Here is a 24,502-nt window from a genome sequence, read left to right on the forward strand (position 1 = left end):
AGTGCAGCTGGCATTGGTTGACTGGCTCCAAATTAGGTGGAATTTGATAATGCTGTCCCAGTGGAGCATCAATTACTGTCATGCAGTTCTATATTAAATCTTCTCTAGATGTGTTATCGTGATCCAATTTCCATTGACTTCAGAGGGAATTTCTCCCTTCACTTAGATGAGCTTGGGATCTGGCTCAGCTACAGTATTTATCTGCAGGAGTATTCTCTGGATTAACGTTTGTGCGTGGAAGCAGAGTGCTGTACTGGCACCATTCCCTATAATTTTCCTTCATAACTAGTCAGTGGGACTCTTAGAGAGAGCCAGACTCTAAATCCCTTAGGCACTTCTATAAATACAGTCTGTAGGTTCTCCAATACCATTACAAACCTGCCCAAGCTGTGTAATACATGTGGGCAGATGAAAACAAGACACTGGAACAGTCAAACCATTTAAGCTCTTATAAAAAATCTGACTATGCTGACAAAAAGTCTGTACATTATATATACCTACATGCATTTAAACATGTTCCTTTTGCAGAATTCAAAAACAGAGTTTGTCTAAAACAGATTCACATCAAAAATACTGAAAGTCAATCATAGCTGGTATAATTAGCCAGCAAAAAACATTGCCAGTCTCAGTCTAGACTGTAAATCAGATTTTTCAAGGCAGCCCCAATTTCAGTTACTTAATACTTCCTTTCCTACTCATTCATTCTGGTGTATTACCAGAAATTCACTCACTCAGAGCCAATCCTGATTCATATCAGAAAAATACAGAGAGCCAACAAATTTTTAAAAATATTTTAAAAAATGAAGTAACAGATCTGGGAGTTTGATTAAGCTCCTCTTCAACAAGCTGGGTTTCTGCAGCCCAAGTTCTATCATTGTTGCAGTTACATTGGCTAGACCTGTGAGCTCATATCATATAGCTGGAAATGTGCTTATTTCCAGTTTCCAGTGACCTGAGCAGAAGAACACATTGACAAAGGAATGTATCTTACTACACAGATTCTCACACACTGATCCACTGACAGAGAGCAGCCAAGCCTCATATTTTTCTAACAAATTTTTGGTAGCTTCCTTACAGGAATTGTGTGATTTCATTACAGCCTCAGCTTTTGTACTGCTTATTGGTTTTGAAGTAAATTCCCAACTATAAGAAATGTGCTAAGAAGCTTGAAAACCTAGAAGACTAAACCTAATTTCAACAGCAGAAAGCAAATAGAGTGACTGGGTATTCATTTTAAGTCACTCCTACAATTTCCTGAACTTTGCGCTGGCAGCTCTGCGGGCGGCGTGGGGTGGTGATAAGCTTTTTTTCACATGCACACTTGTGATCTGAAATAACATCTGCTCCTCTTTCCTCCCAGCACTGGTATTTATAGTCTTTTCCATCTTTTCCCTTATCAGTTTGATTCCTTCACACATCTAAACTCCTACTCCATTACCTTCTCCCAGGACGAATGCCATGTCTTTTCTCTCCCCTTGCTCCCAGCATCTCCCTGACAAAACACAGGCACAGCACAGAGATGCAAGGCCAAGGCCACAAATGAAGTGAGAGACAGTAGAGGGGTGAACTTTAGGAACTCCTCCTCTTCCTGCTTTGCTCCTGACTCCCTTGTGTAAAGGGAGATAGGACGGGAGGGAAGGAGATGAGAAAGTCTCTATTTGATCTCCCCGTGTGTTTCTTCCTTAAATGCAAAGTCCAAAATGAAGAACTTGTTTGCAAAAGGAAGTTAGAGAAGCCCAAAGGAAGGTATGAACTGACAATACACTCAGCACTGATCACTCCTGGGGCCTGGTGATGTCCAGCTCTGCTGTGAGGGAACTGCCCTGCACAAACACACTGATTTCTCAGACTGAGAATGTTTAATGTTTAATTAACCACTGCTATCTCTGCTGAGATAAAGAAACTAACAAGTCCAGCAAACTCCTTAAAACTCCGACTGCCTAAGTTCTTTTGAAAGTCACTAGCATTTGCAGCTTTAAGCACCTATACACTATATCAGTTGATCTTACACAAGTGACTGAATCTTGCCTCTTAGTTTGCCTTTATACACAATAATTTCCTTAACTGGAGTGCTGCAACACTTACTCGGGTACAGAAGCTTCAGCTGAGAGGAATGGCAGAGAGATGCTCATTACTAGACCCTCCTACCTGGAGAAACCTGGCCTTGCTATTCAGGGAGGCCTGCAGGACTGGTACCTTGTTCTTGTCAGGTAGCTATTCGAAATAGACACTGAATTTGGTGAAGAAGCACAGCTTGCAGACAGCACAGATCCATTGGTTTAGAGAGACTGCCTAGAGCAGTCTCTGCTGCAAACGGCATGTGAATAATTATTGGAAGACAGATAAAATGAGGTGATAATTCTCTCATTAGGATGTGTTAAAAGAGATAGCTGCACTGTGGTTCCCATTACAAAAGCTGAGTGATCTCTATCCTATTTAATCAGCTGTGAATCAGTACTAATTTAAGCAGGAATATCTTTCTAAATGTATACATTTTTAGACACTCTTAAGGCAAACCTTAATCATTATCTGTTCTAGCGTTCAATGCTTCTGCATTTCTTTTAAGGTATCCTGGAAGGACTGCTTTGATGAAATGTTTCAGAAAGTTTAGCCTCTTCCCCTCTGCCACACTCTGCTACCTATTGTGAAGACAGTGACTTAAATCCAGTGTGCCAGCATGACACAGGGGATAGCAATCAAAATCACATCACTCAGGAGAGCTGTCCAAGGAGAACCATTCCACACAACCCCGTGCCCTCGAGTGCCAGTCTGAGCAAGTGCAAGGACACCCAGGAGTTCAGAAGGGAGCTGGAGGGTACCCAGCATTTCACTGCCATGCCACCCCTAGTGACAGTCAAGTACAGTAAATAAATAAATAAAGTCTACAAGATTACTCAGCAGCTTGTGTGTTTGGATACCTGGCACCTCCTTTGGCTTGGATTTTCAGTGTTCCCCCACCCAACCCCTGCAACAGTCCCATTTCTGTTACCTCGTGGGAAAACTCCAGGGTCCATGAAAGTTGCCATGCTGAAGTTTGCCAGTACAAACAAGAAAACGAGTCCATTGTACACTGGGATGGCTGGGGAGATGGCTTTTGTCAACCAGGGGCACCTGTGGAGAGGAAAAGTTACAGGTAAGGGCTGTTTCAGCTGTAACATGTCGTTTCTTCCCACTCACTACCATCACACAGAATTATTCTGGGCCCCAACCCCAGCCATGCAGCAAGGCTGAATTTGCAATGTAACAGAAATTTCCACAGAGCCAGTTTCAGTGATCACTGCAACACCCTCTGTAAAGCTGCTTTGTTCCAGAGCACAGAAAGCACAGATTGTTCACAGGGCTCACAGGGCTTTGCCGTCCTATTGCCTTATCTGCAACCTGGCATTTTACTACTCTGTGTAAAAGCTTCATCCCATTGTTGCATTTCTGTTGCCTTCTCTACAGCCTTGTTGCAGATGGGGTTACTTTCAATTTTCCCTGGTGTAAAGCACAGTAGGATTCAAACCATTGATCCCCAAAGCAGGGGCAAAGAGAATCACATTTGCTTCTCACTAAGCTTTCAACACTCAGAACCAACATTACAAAACCTCTCCTTGGGGGAAGTTTTGTCAGACCAAGCACAGGCTTTGCAGGTGTCAGCAGAACATGAAAATGCAATATCAAAAAGAAAGTGGATGGCATATGCCATGTGAACAATGCTCAGAAGCACCAGAAAGATTTGTTGCTTACCCAGTAAGTGTAACTGAGAGGAATTGAAGATAAAGGGTAAAGGAGAATGAGTAGGAGACTTTGGAAAGAGGACGGGGAAATGCCTGTTAATTAGAGGAAAATTGTTCAAGCTGCAAAGAACACTTCCCACCAGCAGAGAAGGGCATGATGAGGCAGAAAAGAGCCTGCCTAACAGGCAGCTTCACCAAATAAAAAGCAGTGTGCATTCACTCAGCCATTCACAACCTCTGAACACCACACCAAATGTATTTCTCCTGTCTGCAGGAGGAGGTTTGGTGCTATAGGGGCACTGTGGAGAAAAATCTGATCAATCTCATGATACTTGCAAATATAAACAAGGAAGAATACGGGTCAAAGTATGTAATTGAAAAAAAGACCCCTCACTGAGTTGCTCCTTAGATTTCCACACGTCTTGACAGCCAAGGACTCTTCCAAGGCTGCCGAGCAGGCAGGCATTCAGCAATGCCTGCTGCCATTAGCATAAATCATACACTGGCCCATGTATTCTGGTATTTTGCCTGCATTACATCTACAGTTGGATCTGATTGTCTGCCAGGCTGAAGCCTGTGCAAAGAAGGAAAAAACAACAACAAGCAAGCAGCCTTCTTCCATGAATTTGCATTGGGTTTGCTACCAATAGGCTGTTTCGAGCAGCTGAGAATAGTGTTATTGACCTTGAAGGGACACTGTCAAATGTGCTCTTGTGGCCACTGTTAGAAGGTCACCACGTTTTCTTCTCCTGTTTCTTTGTGGGCAGGCAGAAAGAGATTGTTTTGCACTCCCCACCTCTTCACAGCTGGGTTTTTACCACTGCACTGCTGCAAACTGCTTTGAAAACGACCTTTCCTTGTGTGTGCTTCACTCAGCCTGGCCAGGAGTGAGGAAAAGATGGACAAGTGCATACCCAGGATGAATGAACTGTAAAGCCATGAGCAAGACACGTCTGTGGCCAGGGCCAAACCTCCAGGCTAAGGGAAAAGGCAAAAAAATCAGCCAAAGACAGCTTGACTCCATGAGTTACCTACCCTAAGAACCTTATGTTTCCCAAAAGGTGGAATTTCAACAAGTAGCAAGGTCATACTGACTTGCTGCCTTGCTTAGTTTCCCTCAGAGCAGCTGCTGATGACTGAAAAATCAAAGCAAGGCACAAGTTTCTCACTTGCCAGGAAAGGTGCTGCTGCAGTGACCTTGCCAAGCAAGCTGCAGGCCTGTCACTAACAACAGTTTCTGCCACATCCTTTGGAGGAAAGCAAAATAAATCCTGAAGTAAGCGGTTATAAAATCAATTCTACTCAGGGAAGAGTTCTTCTCTCTAAATTATAGTAAAATTAGATTCAGTAATGGGCATGACTGACTTAATTTCTTCCCATGAAAAAACTGCCTACACAGAGAAAGATTATGAAGTTACCCATTGCTTGTCAAGCATGGAAGAGAGATGTCCTTGGCAGTAAAGTCACGTAGGTTGGCAAATCAAGGGACAGGAAACCCTTTCTTAAAGATAACTTGTTACTCTGAACAAGATTATAATGAGAGAGATTGTCTCAGATGATTAATGTAAGCATTTTTTAACATTCTCATTTGTGATTTATTTTGTCATGTTCACAACAAATATATCAAAATATTAGGAAGAATTTTAGCCATAAGATAAACTGCACGGCTCATTTAATGGGTATACAGTGTATCTGAAAAGACTTCACGGAAGTTGAAATAAAGGATAGAGTGAGTCATTGTACATACTAGCCACAAGGTCAGTTCACAATCCTTCCATTTCTTCTTCCCAGAATTGTTATGCAGCATCACAGATTACATAAAATTAGGCAGGACAAAAGAGGCCTCATTTGTAAACTAGACTGGCCAATAAAAACAGATGTGGAGATCAAGTTCTTGCTCGTAACTGTAAAAAGGTCTGAAAAAGAAAATAAAGTTTCCAGTAGGATTCACCAAAAGGATGCAGCCTCCCTGCCCCTCTCCACTAATGCACATGTAATTTTTGGAAAAAACCCAGAAATTCTAATCTGAGCCTAGCAGGTTGTTTTATCACCAATCCATCATGTAAAAGCCTGGCTTCTGCCCCTCTGCCTCAAGAAGAAAGCTGCACAAGTGTTGAAGCAGGACCTGTAGTGAGTTTCTTTTTACTTTGTGCATGTTCTCTCTCCAGGAGATCAACTTCCAGCAGCAATTATGCCCATTATATAGGAACAAATATAGCTGAACTTTTCCTTTCCTTTTTCCTAACAGAAGTTGTTGGGAATCCAGACAAACAGCATATAGGATTTACAGCTTTCTTTGGCTGGTGAACCCAAAATCTCAATAGGCTACAGTTTTGTGTCTTCAACTCATCTCACAGTGGAATTATACAGCAGGAAGGGTACCACAACTTTAATAGGGCTACATGAATTAAATCGAGCCAGGGCCCTAAAGGAGCACCACCAGATTTTTCTCTGAGAGAACGTAATTTTACAATGTGTGCCCTATTCCAAGTTAATTTGGATCCCCCACTTAAACCAAAAGACCTGAAGGGTAGTGCTGCTACTGTTGCAGGTCCCAGCCATACTGCATCAAGGACTGCTCCAAAGAGAACCTTTACTTGGCTTTGTTTACTGTAGAGATTCAGAGCCAGCACATCCCACCATGGCACACTGGGGATAATTATGGATTTTGAATTTTTCCAAACAAAGCACACAATTACACAGGCAGCACTTCCCTCATAATTATACTTCTCTGACACAGAGTGATTCTGTTCATAACTCAGTGGAGAGTAATTCAGGGCGACAGATTTAATCTCATTTATCCTATTTGCTCTTGAAACCCTATCCTAATAAAACAGAAAGTTAAAAAGATTAACAAATAGGATCACACAACTTGCTAGGTGTCAGAGAGACTTAGCATGATCAGCTACCTTCCTCTGCTAAATTAAACAACAAATAATCCTTTCTGGTCTTTTGCCTGGTGCTTTGTAGCAAGACATGTTTGTGTCTTACAATTACAGTTCACCTATAATTAAGTAATTGAACAAGACATTTTTCTTGAATCCTGCCCTAAATTAAGATTTGGTATTTTTCATTAAAACGTGGTTAGAGAGACAGTAGGCCACAGAGAATGAAGCCAGGGATTTCAAGAACTCTGACACTGGCTCATAGAGCCACCAAAAGCCACCCACTCCCCCCAGCCACCCCAGCTACATATTCTGCAAATGTGACCAAACCCCTGCCAGACCACCTTCCCTACTGCAGGGCAGAGAGTTTGAAAGTCTTAAACATCTCTGTTAGAGCTGGTGGCTGTGGTGTTTGTGTCCCTGAAGGCAGCTCCAGGCACTCACCAGCCTGCCCTGAACGGGGCAGGGGTGAGGCTGCTGCTGCTGGGCCCTGCTGTGCGGATGGGCCTGGGATGTACCCAGCAAACAAGGCTGGTGGCTCATTTACAGCCTGCCTGGAAGGGAAGGCAACACCAAACCTGCCTGGAGCTCCACAAGCACACGTGAGCTCATGTCTGGAGGCCAGGGACAAGGAGCAGGGCATGGGGCAGGAGGCTACAACCCTGCCCCTTCTTGAAGCTGCTTTTGCAGTGCACAGAGATGTGGGAACCTCAAGAAATGGGCACCCAAGCTTTGGACACTTATCCACATCTAATAAGAAGACCCTCAAGGATTGCCTAATTGGCTGCTCAGCTGCGCCTAATACTTGATCTGAGATTACCACACATTCTTCCTCTCAGCCTCAAACAGATGGCTCATGCACAACAAAATGATTTATTTCTCTACAAATCACAAGATGTGGGGTTATAACACAGAAAGAAAAGCATCTCTTAACTCAAATGCACTTCTGCCACCATTGCAGTGGTAAAAGAGTAAAGTGGAATAGCTGATTCAGTGCACGCAACCAGGAGCAGTTCAGTGAAGTAGGGACTAATTAGATAAGAGGGGTCAACAAGCAAACATAATTTGACTAAGAACGAGTACTAATTTCACTGGAAACTTTCAAACAATGTCCAAAGACTGGAGAAGCCTGTCCCTGATTCCTCTCCAAGAGTGTCTAGCCAAACCCTGGCTGTTAAGTGTTATGTTTGCACTGTAAAATCCATATAAACAATTTCTAATCATCCGACCAAAGATTTAGCATTTCTAACATCAACCCTGGGAGCTGGACTCAACACCCTGGGCTGCCCAAAAGCTGCTCTACCCCGTGAGGCACAACAGTCAGGATGGCAGAGAGGACACACCAGAGGAGGGACAGGTCCTCAGGGGTAAAAGTCCTCCTCAACCAGCACTGCACCAGCTGGAAGATAAATGAAAGGGCTATCAACTGACTTATTCCGAACACCCACGTTGCAGAAGGATTTGGAATTGGATGTAAACACTGTGCCTTAAAGATCATCAGTTTGTATGTGGGACAGAGAAGGTGCAAGACACATCCTGAAGACTCTGCATGGCCCAGTCTGCACCATAGAGCAGAGAAGGACAGAGCTCTTTTAGTCTTTAGCAGTGTTAATCTACCACATTTCTCACATTTCCCAGTCTGGGTGAGATTTTTCTATTTATATGCTTTTTCCTACCCTGAAATTACAGAACAGTACTGCTCTGGAATAGTAACAGAAGAAAAAAAATCGCTCATTTTCCATTTTTTCTCACTATCAAAGACAGCATGAAGATTATTGTACATCTAAAAATATTTTCCAAGGTGCTGAGACATCTGTAGGTTTAACAAGGCATCACTGGAAACAGTCAAGAGAGAATTTATGTGAGAGTCATAACCAATATGAAACAGAAAAGCAGGGCTTGTGAAAATAGCAGGAGGTTCTGGACTGCCAGGTTCTTTGCTCAGTTCTGCACATCAGATTTTGATAAGTGAACTAATTTCTGCACCATATCTTACTCATTGGCAAGACTGCAGATAATACATCGTTGCCATAGCACTACACTCTCACTGTGAGTATGGCAGTTGTACTGACAGAAAGTGGTATCAAAGTAAAGGATAACAAATCCAAATGTTACCAAAAAATGGGAAAAGGACAAGTAAATACTGGAAAATTTATTACTGAAAAGCAGTAAATGATGAGAGCTGAGTGCTACATGGAACAGCTCATGCTGGTTATAAATAGGACCTACTAAAACATCCACCCTGAGTTTTCAGGTGCAGTTATCCATCAGAAGAGGCAAAAAATCACATCAACTCCCATCACCAAAAACCTCATTAATTTCATGAGTCCCTTCCTCATTGAAATACAGATGAACACTCGAGCTAGAGATTCAAATCCATCACCTGCTTAACTGTGTTTAATTATTCACAAGAAATGTGCCGGGCTGGAATTCGCTCAGGTTTAACAAGAGCTGATGGGGTTTCAGTGAACTTTCCATTACACTCTGGACTCCATCCAAAGGCTAGTGGTTCATGTCTGGCAACATACAGATCAGAGGAGCTAAATCAATTAAAAAGTCAACTTGAGATGTAATGGTCCTTGGTGAAAAATCTTATCTGGGCTATACATCACCCCCAAAGTAAAACACAATCTACCCTTTTCACAAAGCTGCCTGAAAGCTCTGGATCATGTTCCCTTCCTCCCATTTTTAACAGTCTCCAAATATCTGAGAAAAACTAGTATTGTCATGTGAACTAATGTGAGAGAAACACAGAGAAGGAACAAGAATACCAAATAACCCAGTCTGAGTGAGACCACCACAGGGGTAAACTCACCCATCATCCTCACGTTCAGGAGCTGTCCTGCCATCTCAGACCTATTGTCCAGGCACAGGCTGACCCTGCAGCCAGCAGGCAGGACGTGCTGTGTGACCTGTGACACTGTGTGACTTCACATTGTGCACAGCCACCAGACAGGCCTGGGCTGGGCTGGGCTGGTCTCAGTGCTCAGGCCTTGCAGAGATGCTCTCTGCACACTCAGTAGCTGCTGTGAGCCCAGGAACCTGGAAGAGCAGCCCCAGTTGTAGCCAAGCCATTGGCTGCTGCCAGGAGCTGCTCAGAGCAGGGCTGGGCTCACCTGCAAATGCACAGCAGCCCGGCAAAATCCTGTTCTTCACACTGCTTTGAAATCTGCACTGTCCTGCAGGGAGTTAAGGACCTACTCAGGGTCAGTCTGCACTTATTGACATACACGAAGGCTCAGGACAGAGGTTTTGATGTACTTGTAAAGGGATATGTTGTAATAGTGCAGCAGCACTTGAAACACCCAGCTCTTCATTTGCACCTCAAGTGGAAGGCATTCACTGATCTGGGGTATAGACAGGCTGGATTTCAGAGCACACAGTAACATTTTTGTATGAGGAGAAGGATAATGCTCAAAGCGAAGTGAGGCAGTAGGTCTTCATGGCACTTCAAGTGTCTAATGGGCTGTGAGCATGGAAACCTTGCTAAATGGGAAATCAGAGAATTATCTCCAAGCAACAGCGAATGCTCTGGTGCCTCAGGAAAGGAGCCAATTGCCAGTGCTTGGGCAAATCAGAGCAGATTCTGGGTGCAGACACATGGGGTGAGGACACAGATCCACAGACAAACACCTTTTTTTTTTGCTTTTTCAATCCTGGACTTCACAAAGCCTTAAATGCCACACAAATTGGAAGAGGCAAGGACAAGTGTATTCCAGGGCTTCTCAGACATGCAGCAACCTTTTACCAGTACCATGCTGGGCAGCTGGAAATGAACTTTTTCCAGCAGCCAGTAAGAGAGCTGAGTGTATGGGTGGTGTTTGGGTCATGACAGAAGAGAAGGGCAATAAGGAGTAAATGCAAAACAACCACAGCAGGAGAGACACTAGTTGCCCTGTCACACTGAAAGTTTTAAATCCACTTGGTTAGAAAAAGAAGGAACTGCCACTCAGTAACATTCCTTTGCAGTTCTGTCTGCATATGGCTGGCCACCAGCATCCCTACACTGCAACAGCTGAGTGACTTCCAGCCCATTCCAAAGGTCACATAAGCAAATCATCAAGCCTTGGAAACCTTGCTAAATGGGAAATCAGAGAATTATCTCCAAAAGATGCTGTATGAACCAATAATTTATAACACAGTAGAGTTCTCAGTGCATGAGGCTGCACTGCCCTGTCTGTGCTCCCATGTGCACCACTTCCAGCAATAATAACAATCCAGCTGTCCAGGCCAGTGTCCAGGGAGGGCAGAAGATACTTCACAGGGTCTGAAAGGGACACAAATGCTACACAAGCTGAGTCTTTCTGAGCATTTTTGAAAACACTGTGTGGAATGCAAACTTGTGCTCCTAATTTGTAAACATCAGAACTATGAAATGAATGTCACATCAATCACAGCAGTGCTAAAAGGGACAGCCCCTCAATCCTGAGTCCACCAGAGTCCCATTTCCTTGAGTAACAAAGAACACCATTTATTTGGTCACCACTAGTGACTCTCACAATCTTCCACACCTCTCAGCAATCAGTAACACAAGTTTTTGTTGGACAGATGGAATTGTGTTTGCCAGATCCCAAGATGGAAAAAAACCACAGGATAGCTCCTCCCTGGCTGAAGTATGTTCTGTTTCTCTATTGTCTTCATCCTTGTCAATACACACATGAATCCAGCAATGTGGAAAGCTAAGGTGGGCTGCTGCTACGGAGTTGCTTTTTAAAACAAGTTTAAATTATCAGCAGCCTAATTCAGACACACTTGAGGTGATCCCAGCTACTGGCACTCAAAGATTTGTACACTTGTTCACTGTATTCCCCAAGCACAGACTGGCAGAACTTCTAGTACACATTCAGTGTTTGAATTCATGAGATAGTGGTGTAGTGGAAACAAGGCAGCTCATTTTAAGTATGTGGTGATGAGAGAGAGAAAGAAACAAGTAAAGAAATATTATGATATAAGGAGGGAGGTGGTGACATCAGTGAAAAGACAGTCTATATTACCCTTGTTGAAAAGTTAATTTGATTTTTCAGATATTCCTTTTCCACATGAGCTCAGTAGAAAGAAATTAAACTTCACAAGATACCATCCCTTTACAGCTACTGGAGCAATTACCTAACTAAAAGACAGCATCTATTAGATTAAAGTATGTGCCACTTAAATTAACAATGAGCCAATATGCGTAAGAAACATTCAGTGTGAGCTCTGAACTCTGTGATCACGTCCTCGGTGGATTAGCAGAGAACAGGGTAACATGATGTGCTTTCAAAGATGCAGGGAAAAAGAAGACAAGCAGGGAACACCAGCAGAGACAGCCCAGGTGTCTGAGGTTGATCCTGGGCAGGCTGGGTGTCCTGGTGTCAACCTACAGCCTCAGGGCTGCATCAGGGATGGAGCTGCCCTGGTAAAACACTGCCGGGGGGAGTGGGCACTGCCAGGGAATATCTCACTGGAGGATCTTCTCCCTTCACACGTGCCACTCCTCCATGAACTGGCAGAGAGATCCCAGCCAGCCCTACCAGGGATGTTGCATGACCAGAGCTGGGAGGACAGGACAGACCATCCACTGCAGATGAGGTCTGACTCTGCCTCCACCACCCAGGAGTTTGGCAGGGCAAATGTACCAATGTACCAAATATACCAATGTACCAAAGGTACCAATGTACCCAACACCCAGCTGGCCCTGACAGATCTGCCAGCTGCTCTTTGCAGTGCTGGGGCACTACAGAAAGGAGGGGCAGGAAAATCCTGTCAGGTGAGTGATAACAATTAAATTTCTTCCACGACTGGAAAATGCTGTTCAGGAAATTTACAACTAATTGAGACCAGAGGTTCTTGCAGACTTGTCTGGATCTTGCATTGCCTTTGAAATCTGGAAACAATACCTGTCCATGCCCTGAATAACACCCTTCACAGCTGCCACACAAGGTCATTGGTCTACGCAATCACTTGCTTATGTGGGGAAAGGAAACCAGTTCCAATCTGAACTCTCTTGTTTCAAGATTTCTAGACACATGTTGCAGCAAAATTATTGCAGTTAATGCAAGCTTCCCCTGTGTGAACCAAAATGATTAGGGACTTCATATTTTATAGAAGAGATCAACAAAGCAAAGAGATAGAGGCACCTCTATTGCAAAAAGATACAGAAGATAGGGTAGAAAGTGTAAACATTCTCATATATCAAGTACTGGAGCAAATATATAATAAAACAAAAGCCTCTCTTAGAATCTCATCTTTAATTTCCCTCTGGAATATCCTCTTGAAGGGGTTTTATGGAAACCTGAACTGGGAGCATGACATTTATATACCTCATTCTCACTACACTGAAAAAGAACATTTGCATAGCAGGTATAAAGGCACCCTAATATATTAATATTTTAAGCAGGGAATAAAAAAAATTAAAATTATTTAAGCTGATTTAAGAAAAGAAAAATTTAAGAGACCTTCATGTATGTTTCAACGTACAAAGCTTTGCATTTGGAAAGAACATGCTCCTGTGGCCACCTGCTTTGGGATGCTTCACCCTTTCTCAAGCCACCAGCTGATACCAGCCACCTTTTTACCAGTCACCTTTTGAAACTGGACGTCAGAGGAGATTCAGTCTATTTTGGCAATGCCTTTAATCATAAACTGGAGCAGACCTAACAATTATGGTAAAGGTAACAAAGGTAAGAAAACAGACCAAGACACAATGTCCCCTTCAGCCCTCTGCTGCCACAGACACCACCTGCACCACCTCTCCTGGCCATGCACTGTTCTCAAACTCCAAACACATTTTTATACCCCACATCTCTTCCCTGCAGGGTGGATGCCAGCAACTGGGCAGAACTGGGGTCCTCCCAAATTGCTTCCCAACCCATTTCTGCTGGAGGTTTTGGACTGTTTTGGGACTCAAGGAGAGAGCTGGAAAATCCTCATTTCTTCCAGCAGAGGGTAGTGGGACACACAAGCCCGCAAGCAAATGTGTAAGATTAAATTGCAAGCAAAAGATACACGGAGTTCAAACAAAACCAAGGGTGCAAAACCACAACTCCACTGCCTAACCCGGTGGAAATGTTACAAAACTAAACACATGCCTCCATTTGCATTCATCAAATGAAGAAACACACCAAACTCAGCTTGTTCTCATTATCTCCACCCTTCCCCAGTAACATCATCATCTTCATTCCCCTTTCTAATTTTGGGAAGGACAGCCCCAGGCAGCAGCAGAGTCAAAAGAGCCTTTTTCTAAACATCTCTACTAGAAATCTGCCTTCTCTTTCCCTCTGTGGAACTATTCTCCTTTCTTTGGATCTGCTCGACTTTCAGGCACTGTTTCATCTTCTCTCCCTCCCATTGTCCTGTTCTAAATCAAATGACTGAGCAGTCCCACACGTCCTCCTGCAGCACAGCAACACGGTGCAGTTGCTGCTTTAATCTGGGTGTGTGGCCACTCAAAGGCATTCTCAGGTGTCTCCACAGCTCTGGAGGCCCATGGGCAGAGCTGCACACGGATGTCCCAGGGCAAAGCTGACACAGGCAGAGGACTCCTGGCTGTTCCCATGCATTGTCTCAACAGATACCAAGAAGAATCACTAAGGGAGAAGAGTCACAGGCTTCTCCAACTATTAAATCACTGTCCCAAGACTCCCCTGCCTGCACATCAATGACTGAAACATCTCTGCTTACCATCTAACAGGATTAGGGCAGCCTTCTGGAGGCAGCTTGTCCTGCAGGGAAAATCTTATTACAGAACCCATCAAAACCAAAATGCTTTTGGGGAGCAATAAAAACTTAAACCAGACCACAGTGACTGTCACATTAACAGTAATTTTTTTTATTTAAATGATGAAACCTAGCAGCATCACCACCTTAGGTCTAAGTGTCTCTGTCAGCTTGGACAAAATATAAAGCGAGCCTTCCAATATTTGTGCTGGTGCACGAGTATTCAATTCAGGTTGACAGAAAACAAAATTACTTTCTTAGAAAACATCCTGTGAGGAGATAGCATCTTAATTACAGAGACAGGGAAATGGGATTCAGCCTGGTATATAGATTTGTTTCTTGCCAATCCCACTCTGAAGTGCACAAGGCGAGGATCTCTCCCAGCAGCCACGAGGATGGGGCAAGTGTCAGTGCTTTACTTTTGTATTATTGACTATACCCCCAAAACTCAGACATTTCAAAGGCAGAAGAGTAGCTTGCTCACACAGTGCAGTGGACACAGGGTAGCTGTTGTCCCTATTAATTCTTCACTGTTCACTAAAAGCCTATGGGTTTTGTCATTTTGGGGTGTGTTTCTTTGGAAGAATCAGAGTAACCAAAAATGGTACAATTATGCACTGGGTGTGATGAACTAAAACCCTTCCAACTCTGTGGCCATAATTCAGGAACATAAGCTAATTACAATTACCTGAGATGCATTAACAAAGCTTAATACTCCCAAGTCAAAATGGGACAATTAGCAGCTCCTGTACCAAAATAGAAGACTATGGAAATGACATATGTGCCACCATCTGCTAACGATATGCAATAGACAAACCAATTCAGGGATGGAACAGAAAAGAAAAATAAAAAAAGAAACAGTTTCTTGATGAAACTTGTTCCCATTTCCAAGAATCAAAGTGAATATTCAGCTTAAACATTACACTTTCCAGATTCCCAGCTGGGACCAGAATGAGGAGCATCAAGCATCTTATGATTTAACTGTTGAGAAATCTTCAGGCCAAATTTTCAAGCAAGAGGTCTGGCTGCAGATCTGAACTGTGGGATGTTTTGTCTATGGACTTCTGTCTTTGCTTCCAGTGGCAATAGCTTGCATTAGTATGTGTACTTTTTAAATACCCAGCTTCTCTTGAACTTAACCGAGTTCTTAATTCATGCTTTTCCCCCTTGATTTAATTTAAAGGGTAGGGACCATCATTCTGCTTTTCAGAAAAAAAATGAACATTTACTTCTTGCTGAACAGCTGTCACAGTGCAACAAAAATAATTTATTGTTCAGTTTTTCTGAATGAATCCCTTATGCCTCCTGTCCATTCTTCCTTGAATATTTCCTGAAAGTCATAAACCACCAGCAAACTAATTTTGGCTTATACTAGAAAACTTCTTTAACTCTGGGATACCTCATTGCCCTTTACATTCATCTTCAACAGCAGATAAGTCTGCCACAATGGACAGGGGAAATGTGGAGCTGCACATCGCAGGAGAACAGCCATAGAGACATAAGCTAAGCTTGCTAAGATAAAACTTCACCATAATCTCCTTTGACTGGGAGGAGAAAAAAAAATCATAGTGATCAGAAATCCAAGCATGGAGCTGCAGTTCATACTCTGAGGAAAACTTTGAAGAAAACTTGTAATTTCTGAAATTGTAGTACAATGCACCTGATTCCACAGGGCAAGAGGAAGGTAGAAACAAACCATGTTCTGGGAAGTAAAATCCCTGAAGTACTCTTTGGTGAATGTGAAAAGTAATTCTTTATTCAGAGCCAGAAGAGTGGCTTTTTTATGTTTTAATTCCAGGATGCACATTTGAGTCATCCAGATAATACTTTTCTCATTCACCCACTGGACTAAAAACAGGCTCTTGCTTATTTACCTGAAGCAGCATAGTCAGGTAGTTTGAGTGACCTCATTGGGGGTTATTTTTTTCACCAGTTTGTTTATATATTCCACAATTCAGCACATTCTTTTCCTCTGGGAAAAAGCCTCACTTTTAACATTAACTTCAGCAATTTTGGGAAGTTTTCCATTTAAAACAATACAAAGATATGTCCATAAAAATTAACTGGAAAGTGTTACAGCCTGTCCCAAGAGAAGTTCACCAACTAGGGACAGAGATTGACTAAAAGAATGGCTGAAATTAGAGACTCTCAGCAACAGACTAGTACATCCTTAAACTCCCAGATGAGGAGTGGGGTCCATCCTCTTCTTCATCTTGTCACAAAAGCCCTCCCAAAGCTTCTTGCTTGTGATACTGTCATGCTTACAGGTCTGCTTCCACACACTACAGAGAGGGAAAGAACTTTTAACATTGTTTTTTCCTTGGACATGAGTGACACACTCCTTTATCAGCTCTTAACATCTGCTGTTCAACAATAAACAGAGATATCAGCAGGTTTTATTTTATTTTTACAATACCATATCCATCAAGTCATTGACAAGTTAACAAATCTGCTTGCTTTTCACAGTGCTTTGCTTTGAATTTTTGTAATTAAACAAAAGATTGTTTGGATGCTGCCTTTTCCCTCAAAATGGAGCACTGCCATACAGCAGTTTAACTCTGTATTTGGTTTCTAAAGCATCATCTTCTCTCTTCTCCCTCCCCATGACAGCTCAAGGCAAACCACAGTCCCCAGGACATCTGGAGGTTGTGGCATCCCTTCCTGCCATGAACAAAAGCAATCAGCTTTGCTGAATTAATAATAATTTAGGAATTGTTAGTATTTCTGAATTGCAAAACTCCATGTTTGCAAAGGTTGTAGGGGAACACAAGCCTCCTTCAGAAGGTTATTAGAAAGAAAAGAAAAGCTCCACGTTTGTTGTCTTAACTGTGCAAGATGAGAAAATGCATCTGCCTTTTTTCTTTACTAAGCCGCTTTAGTAACTGCAGCAGCTCCTTTGGTACTCCTTGCTTCTCTCAAATTCACATAACATGGCTTAGTTTCCCAGAGACTTTTTGTGGATGTCGGAAAAAAAAATAAAAGCTAGAGAGAATGATATGGTTATGCTAAAGATACAGTAAACACAGCCAGCAAGAAAATGCAAGTATCCTCATTCTGAATAGGAACAGATGCCAAGACAGCAGAACTCTGCCTTGAACTGGAAATGTTTTCAATTATTCACAATTTGTGCCAGCAAAACAAAAAAGGGGTTAAAGTGAATTCAGAACATCCTAGTAGATGCGGAAAAAGCAGAGCCTGTGCAGAGGGTGTGCTCCCACTGCAGCCCCTGTGCCAGTGCTCCAGACACTGAGGGGGCCTCTTGGCATCCGTGCAGTTAAACCATCCCAGCAAAGCTGCGCCCTTTGGAAAAGTCAACCTGGGTGTGCACTTCTGGCAGAAGGGCTGCCTGGGCAGAGGGAGGAGCAGCCAAGGAGAACAGATTCCCTTTCTACCAGGATTTTGTTTCCTACGTGTTTGATTCAACTCCGAGCCCTCGCCTGCACAAACACCCGGGCGTTGAATTGTTCAAATTACACAGTCTTGTGTTGCTCATTTACAACAGCACAGCCAGTGACAAAGAAAAGAACTTAAAGTGCTCAGCACCCTTCAAACAGCAAAAAAGCCCGTGGTGACAGGCTGGAGAATGCGTGACTTGTTTTTCCACCACCCCATGATGCACACACACACACCACATGGAGTTTGGGAAGCTCCAGAAAAGCTTGCACACAGGCTCACTGTTGTCTGCAAGAGAGTTCAACCTCCAGCTCCCCCTCCTCGAGTTAGGAGCACAAAGCACGAAAAGCAGAACCTCTCTGGAACATCTCTCTTGCAAACTGCTGTAATTTCACATCTGTCTGCAGCTTGGATAACTTTGCCAGGTCCACAGGGGACGATTTCCAGCATTCGTTTTGGATTAAGGGTTCCTACACTGTGACTCAGGAGCCAGAGTAAATGACCTGCAGCTGCCTCACAGAGCCATGTCAAATGGTGAAAGTGCCAGTCCCAAGGGACTCTGCTAGTGGGTCCTAAGCCAGTTAAAATCCAGCAGTCACCACCTGATCTCAAATTATAGGAACCAATGACTGTGTCAAGTTGATTTGCAGACTGATAACAGTGTGAAAGATTTGTTGGATAACCTCCATTGGAAAGGACAGGATTTGTTAATTTATTTTTTTTTTAAACTAGCAAAGTTGTTGGCTGAATCAATCCAATTCATTTTTTTCTACTAGTGAAATCCATTGTTTGTCATTTGCTTTTCTGCTGAAAACTACTTCTAACACCACACCTTGCTTTGTGTGCAAACAACATCACAAACAGTTGTGTTTGGCTTGACACTTAGTCTAACTGCAGTGTGACTTCACAGAAGTTCACAAAGACAAACAGGCATAATAAGAATAGCATTCCCTGGATCAAAAAATGTTTTCAGAAAGGACACATTCATTTGCTCATAACTTCTCTGGAAACTTCTGAGTTTTGGAAATTTCTGGATTTTTCAGTAGGCATAAAGTCCTTCTTCTAGTGAATAGGAAAAACATGTTTCATTTTTGTCTTTTATGATAGCATTTTCTATATACTCAGTGAAAGCCAACACTACCATACTGGATCACTGTACCTTCCCTTCCATTTTCAGTTTCCATACAGTCACATTTTAGCCCATCAGTGTTGTCTCCAGTGCTGTATGGACTTTCCTGTACTGTAACACTCACAAGTGGCTGTGAGAGTCACCTTGAAATGTTTTGCTCCTTAAGCATCCCATCTCTGCAGAGTGGATACACCCTCACAAGCAGATGCTGCCAGCCGGTATCAGGTAATTAACTGCAGTCTGGTAGAAAAATTGTATTAGCACAGCCAAGCCTAACATCGATCTACCAGGTCAGTGCAAATCTGCAATGCAGATGCAGAAGCCTATTTAGTCAGTTCGCTTAAATATTTTAATTTCAGTAACTGAAGCAACTCTACCAATTCACTGCTCAGGATCTTCCACACTGTGGCAGATTCTACAAAACTGACCTTAACTCTTGGTCACTGAGTGCTCTGTGTTGAAACACCCATGTTTGAAACAGAGGCAGTGCCTGCAGTGTGTGCAGATTGTTCAGAGACTCAGACACAGCAACTAAATAAGCATAAAGAAACACAGTGCTGTGGGTATTATAATCATTAGTGCTCCCTCATCTCCTGCCACTACAGCTGTGTGAGAGGAAAATGGGTCAAGGAAAGATACACCCTCAATTTTCAGATACTTCTAGTTATGCCCTGTCTTAATATGGCTGCAAACTCTGGCCCCTCAAAGCTTTGGCAACCACTTGCTGCAACTCCACTGTGTCAGACTCTACTCCATATTCACATTTAAGCCAATTACAACGTGGACTTTGCAATTCACTGATAACATAAAATAGACTAAGAGACTAATGTGTTGCCTAAGCACACAGGAAGACAATTTTCCCTGGGTGTAAGTGCATCCCTTCCTTCTGATCAAAGATCTGACAGGAACAGGAACAGGTAGTACAAGCACAGGAATCAAAAAACTACCTTCCAGCACAGCTGGAATGGAGCACAGCTGGAGCCAGCCTTTAGCCTGATCAAAAGGACAGATAGAAGCCTCAAACTTTTTGCCTTCTAGAGAAGATGGGCAGCAATACCATCACCAACATCCTGCTGTACTGGCTGGCCCTGTCTACAGAGCAGGACACAGAAAGTAAAGCAGGACTTCTGCAGCTTTTCCTACAACTTCCATTTGCGTCAAGGAGTGAACTAGTTAAACCACTGCTCCACGCCGGCTGATAAATTCTGTTCAGAAACCAAGTAAGCATTTTGAAAAAGGTTTGAATACAGCTGCCTGGGGGCCTGGCAAGATGCAGGAAACTTATGTGACCCACTTAGATTGCTGATCAGAAGCCTCTTCTAGCAGACGGTGAGATGGTGCATGAGGACAGCCAGATAAACTTCATGGCAAAGCTTTGCACAGAAATATTCTGCCATTCATTCTCTAACTTTCAGTACCACCACCATGTAGCATCACAACTCTTCTGGGCTTTTGACTACCAAGGATACTAAATCTTCCTCATGCAATTCCTCTAACTTTTGATTTGAACTTGTTACCTCAAATTGAGCTTTTTTTTTAACTCTGAAAAACTCTGCATACTTAATAATGTGTCAGGAATACTCCCTGTGCATAAAGAATTTACATACTGTGCAGCAAGAATCTTCTATAATTGTTTACTTCTGACCAGAAAGAAGGCTCAGAAAGAAGCCCCTGACGGCAGCAATGGTAAAGTAGGAGTAAAATGCTGCAGCCATGAAAGAGAAAAATAATGTAGTTGAATCATGAAGTAGATGCTTGGAACATATGTCAAGGCCAGATCAAAACAGCCAATTGTTGCTATTATCTACTTAATCTTCTGTTGCATGGAAAAGGGAGTTAGGAAATTCTTTTCAGCCAACGCGTCTGTCTAAGCCAATGCCCAAGGCAAATAATGCTCTAAACAATAAGGCATTTTGTTTAACTCTGCAGTAAATATTAAATTTGCAAAGACAGCTGTTTGGTTGCTGTCTCCTCCTGCAATTTCCAGTCAATGTTTCATATTTACACAAATGCATAACTGTACATAATCCCCTCACCCTCAAGTTTCAGCTCCTTGAGAGAAAAGAAGTGGAAAGTGGGGCTTAGAAGCTTAATCCTTGATACAAAAAATTAGGCAGCTTCCTTGAGAGCTGCCACATGGTGCCTGTTTGAAAAAGTGACATTTGTTAATTTTTATATAGAGTTATTGAAATCTTTTCACAAAATTATTAATCACAGAACAGTTTCACTGCAGAAGGATCTCTAGCAGAAGAAGGAATTGACAGGGACAGCTCCTATAGCACGGGAACTTGGAAGAACCACAGGTCAGGGCAGCAATCTTTAACCTTTGTTTTCAGGGGAGCCTGACCTTGACAAATTACCAGCAGCATCTGACTGTACCATGAAGTGGTCCCTGATCTTTTAGCAGCTGTATTATTTATATAGGAGATTAACATTATTGTTTGCCCTATTGTTTGATCGTAAAAAGCTAAGAAATCAGCTTTGGCTGAAAAAGGTACATGCAAATCCATGCTATTATGCTGAAGATGTCAGTAAAACAAGTCAAATCCAAAACCAGAACTCTTAATTGAAAGGGACACTACCCTGAAGGTACATTTACCTTCCTCTAAACTCAATAAAGTTCTATCATCTATCTCTGACCACTGGGAACACAATATTCATAGGTAATGATGTAGACTGTAGAAAGAAAGAAGCATGTAAATTTAAAAATATTTAATAACCCTCAAAATGCAGGTTCTGGAAGTTCACAACTCTTTGCCAAGCAGTTATCCATTCTTGCACTCACACCAAACTCTGCTCAGCTTTCCATTCCAAGGTCACCAGAGTCCCCTAATTAAAGATGAATGGATGTGGTTGTTTGCAGTTACAGGAGCAGACAGACAGAGCCTCTCCACCATAAGCATTCCCACCCATGACCAGATCTCTGCATGATGGCTCAGAACACCAGGGATGCTCATCCAGTCACTGCTGAAAACTCTGAGGATAAAAAAGTTTTGAATCTAACGTCATTCTTTTGAAAAAAAAAAAAAAAATTCCTATATGATTCAATGCAAGGCTCAAGTCCTTGAGTTCAGTGGGATGAGTACAAATCTTTAACTTGATTTGGATCCTCTGCCATTTCCTTTTAGAAGCTAATTTGCATAGGGCCATACTAAAGCTAAAATAAATACATTCTAATGGAACCACAGACCATCCATGGACTGGATCTACAGTACAAAAACTCAGGTGTCTGACCTGCTACTGAAACTGCAGATGCTTGAAACGCTCAAGGAGGAAAAGCAAGTGAGCCTCAGTAAAGCTCCTCCACCCAGGTGCATCTTCCTTCCCCTTCCCTCCTTCCTCAGCAGGCACAGGGCCCATGCACTGACAAGTGTGCTCTCCCATTCTGGTTTCCTGGGAGCCTCTACTGGCTGCACATCAAGCCAAATGTTCACTTTGCTATCAACATAGCCAGGGGGTTTAGAGATGCTCGCCAATCCTTGTTCAACCACTGTTTCTGTTTTACAACATGTCATGCTTGGTGATACTGAAAGGAAAAGCCAATAAAAGGAAAAATTAATCTTGTGATTAAACAAAACACTTTGGATTGCTGGCTGCTGACACTGGCACCAAGCCACCTTCTTCGAGGACAGAATAGAACCTGCCTGCTGTCTTCACCAACAAAAGGATTTTTACAAAATAAGGATGTCTTGCTATGAATGATCAAAATGAGGAGCTTGGCAAATGGACCTGGCCAATCCTCAATTACAGCTTTCTTCAATCCCAACTTAAAGATGATATTGCTCAGTTCCAGAATGACACGATCCTGCTCTTGCAGAATTTCTGCATGCCATGTAAGTTACATCTAAATTCACAAAATACAGAATTTACAGCAAATTTGTAGGAGAACAGGAGTTTGGAAATTTGTTTTTAAGGTATTTGCATGTGTCAATGCAGCGTACAGTTCGGAAATCAGAATTCTCAGGGCTTGCTAAGCACCTGCTCCCTCAAAAGCAGGCTTATGTGCCATTGAAAGGTTTGTGCTGGCCCTTTGGAAAGGGATTAATTCCTTTTCAACTAAGATTATTTGCATAGGGTACCGTGTTAGTTATGCCAAAATCCTCTGTGATACTTGCATAAACTGTAGTTTTTGTCATCAGTTGTACAATGTTCATTTTTATTCTGGCAAATGCTAAAGTTTAATTTACATACTGCTTAGTAGGTCTCTCTTAGGCAAATTCAGATATGCAAATAAACTTAACGAAAACAAAAGAGCTCATAATCACAGTCAAATCAGAACATGCTTCTGACTAGCTTCTCACCATTGCTGTGCTAAAGAAATAGGTCAGAAACTCCATACTGTAAACAGCAGGGGCTGGGTCTGTTGTTTGTAAATTAAACACCCCCACTTCCAGTCCTGTTCTCCCTATTTCCACCATTTTTCACTAAGCATAAAACCCCATCACTTTATACATTAGTATTCTCCTGAAGTTGAAGAGCACAAGCACTGGACAGTCATTTCTGGTCCAAAAGCTAATCCAAAGCAGGGCAATGAAGCTGGTGAAGGGTCCAGAGCACAAGTCCTATGAGGAGTGGCTGAGGGAATTTGAGTCGTTTAGCCTGGAGGAAAGGAGGCTGAGGGGAGACCCTTAGGAAGAGGAAATGCCCTCAAACTTGCACCAGGGGAGGTTTAGGTTGGATACCAGAAAACATCTCTTCACTCAAGGGGTTGTCAGGCTTTGGAACAGGCTGCCCAGGACAGTGGCTCAGCATCTCTGGACACATTTGAAAGTATAGATGTGGCACTCAGGGACAGGGTGTAGTGGTGACTTGGTAGTGCTGGGTTAAGTGTTGGAACTCAACGAGCTGGAAGACCTTTCCCAAATTCTATGATCTATACTTCTGTCTACATCAAATCACATGAGTGACCAATATAACATCACCACTAGAACCATCAACACCACCTTCACACAAAAACATTTAAAATGTTATTAAATCCAACCTCCAAACACCGTAAGACCTCTCATTTTTTATTTCAATATGGTAGCTGATGTCACAGTGTACCCATTAGTCTTGGCAGCACCAAGGCCCTTCAGTGGATCAGTGATGAATGTCACTTCTTATAAACCAACGTTTTAAAAAACAGTTCCATCCAACAGCTGTACACAGCTGTCTCCCAGCAAAATGTGATGACAAAGTTGCTTCCCAGTAATAAATGGTAAAGATACCACTGCTTCCCCAAACGAATGCTATCTCTATGAAAACCTTTCAATTTGGGGGTTTTTTTTATGATCTTCAGCTATGCCTAAATTCATCACAGGGGACACTGGGAAGTCTTACTGAGAGGAAAGCTTATGAAGACATAAATAATTCGATCAGAAGAAACCTCTGACCAAATCTTTGATGATGAATAGCAAAATATCAGTTTCTGGAATCAATGTCTCAAACTTGAAATGGTTGTGGCAGAAAAAAATGGTTCAGGAACATAAATCCCATAATCTGACATGGAGTACAACCTGCCTGTTTGTGTGCTTCCTCTACTGAAGGAATTGTAAGAAGCTTTTCTTCAGCTCACCAGGCAGGAAAAAATCATGTGTTGATAGAAAAGTTGTGCTACCTAATGCTATGAATCTATAAAGGTGATGAATAGCCCAAATCTTGATGCAGCTGGTGAGAAGACACTGTCAGATCATTAAGCAGAG

General features: G+C 42.6%; 1 protein-coding gene across 2 annotated transcripts in view; it reads right to left on the bottom strand.

Annotated features, from left to right (window-relative positions):
- Positions 1 to 24,502, bottom strand: part of ZDHHC8 (zDHHC palmitoyltransferase 8) — a 112,358-nt gene that overhangs the window by 23,539 nt on the left and 64,317 nt on the right. For both annotated transcript variants that reach the window (XR_014591279.1, XM_083873662.1), the window contains exon 2: positions 2,990 to 3,111. Coding sequence is in view for 1 of the 2 variants with exons in the window: in XM_083873662.1 (XP_083729788.1) it covers positions 2,990 to 3,111 (122 nt within the window). In the remaining variant the exon portion in view is untranslated. The remainder of the gene's footprint in view (positions 1 to 2,989; positions 3,112 to 24,502) is intronic.

The sequence above is a fragment of the Zosterops lateralis genome (genome assembly GCF_965231275.1).
Source record: "Zosterops lateralis genome assembly, chromosome: 17".
NCBI classification, from domain to species: domain Eukaryota; kingdom Metazoa; phylum Chordata; class Aves; order Passeriformes; family Zosteropidae; genus Zosterops; species Zosterops lateralis.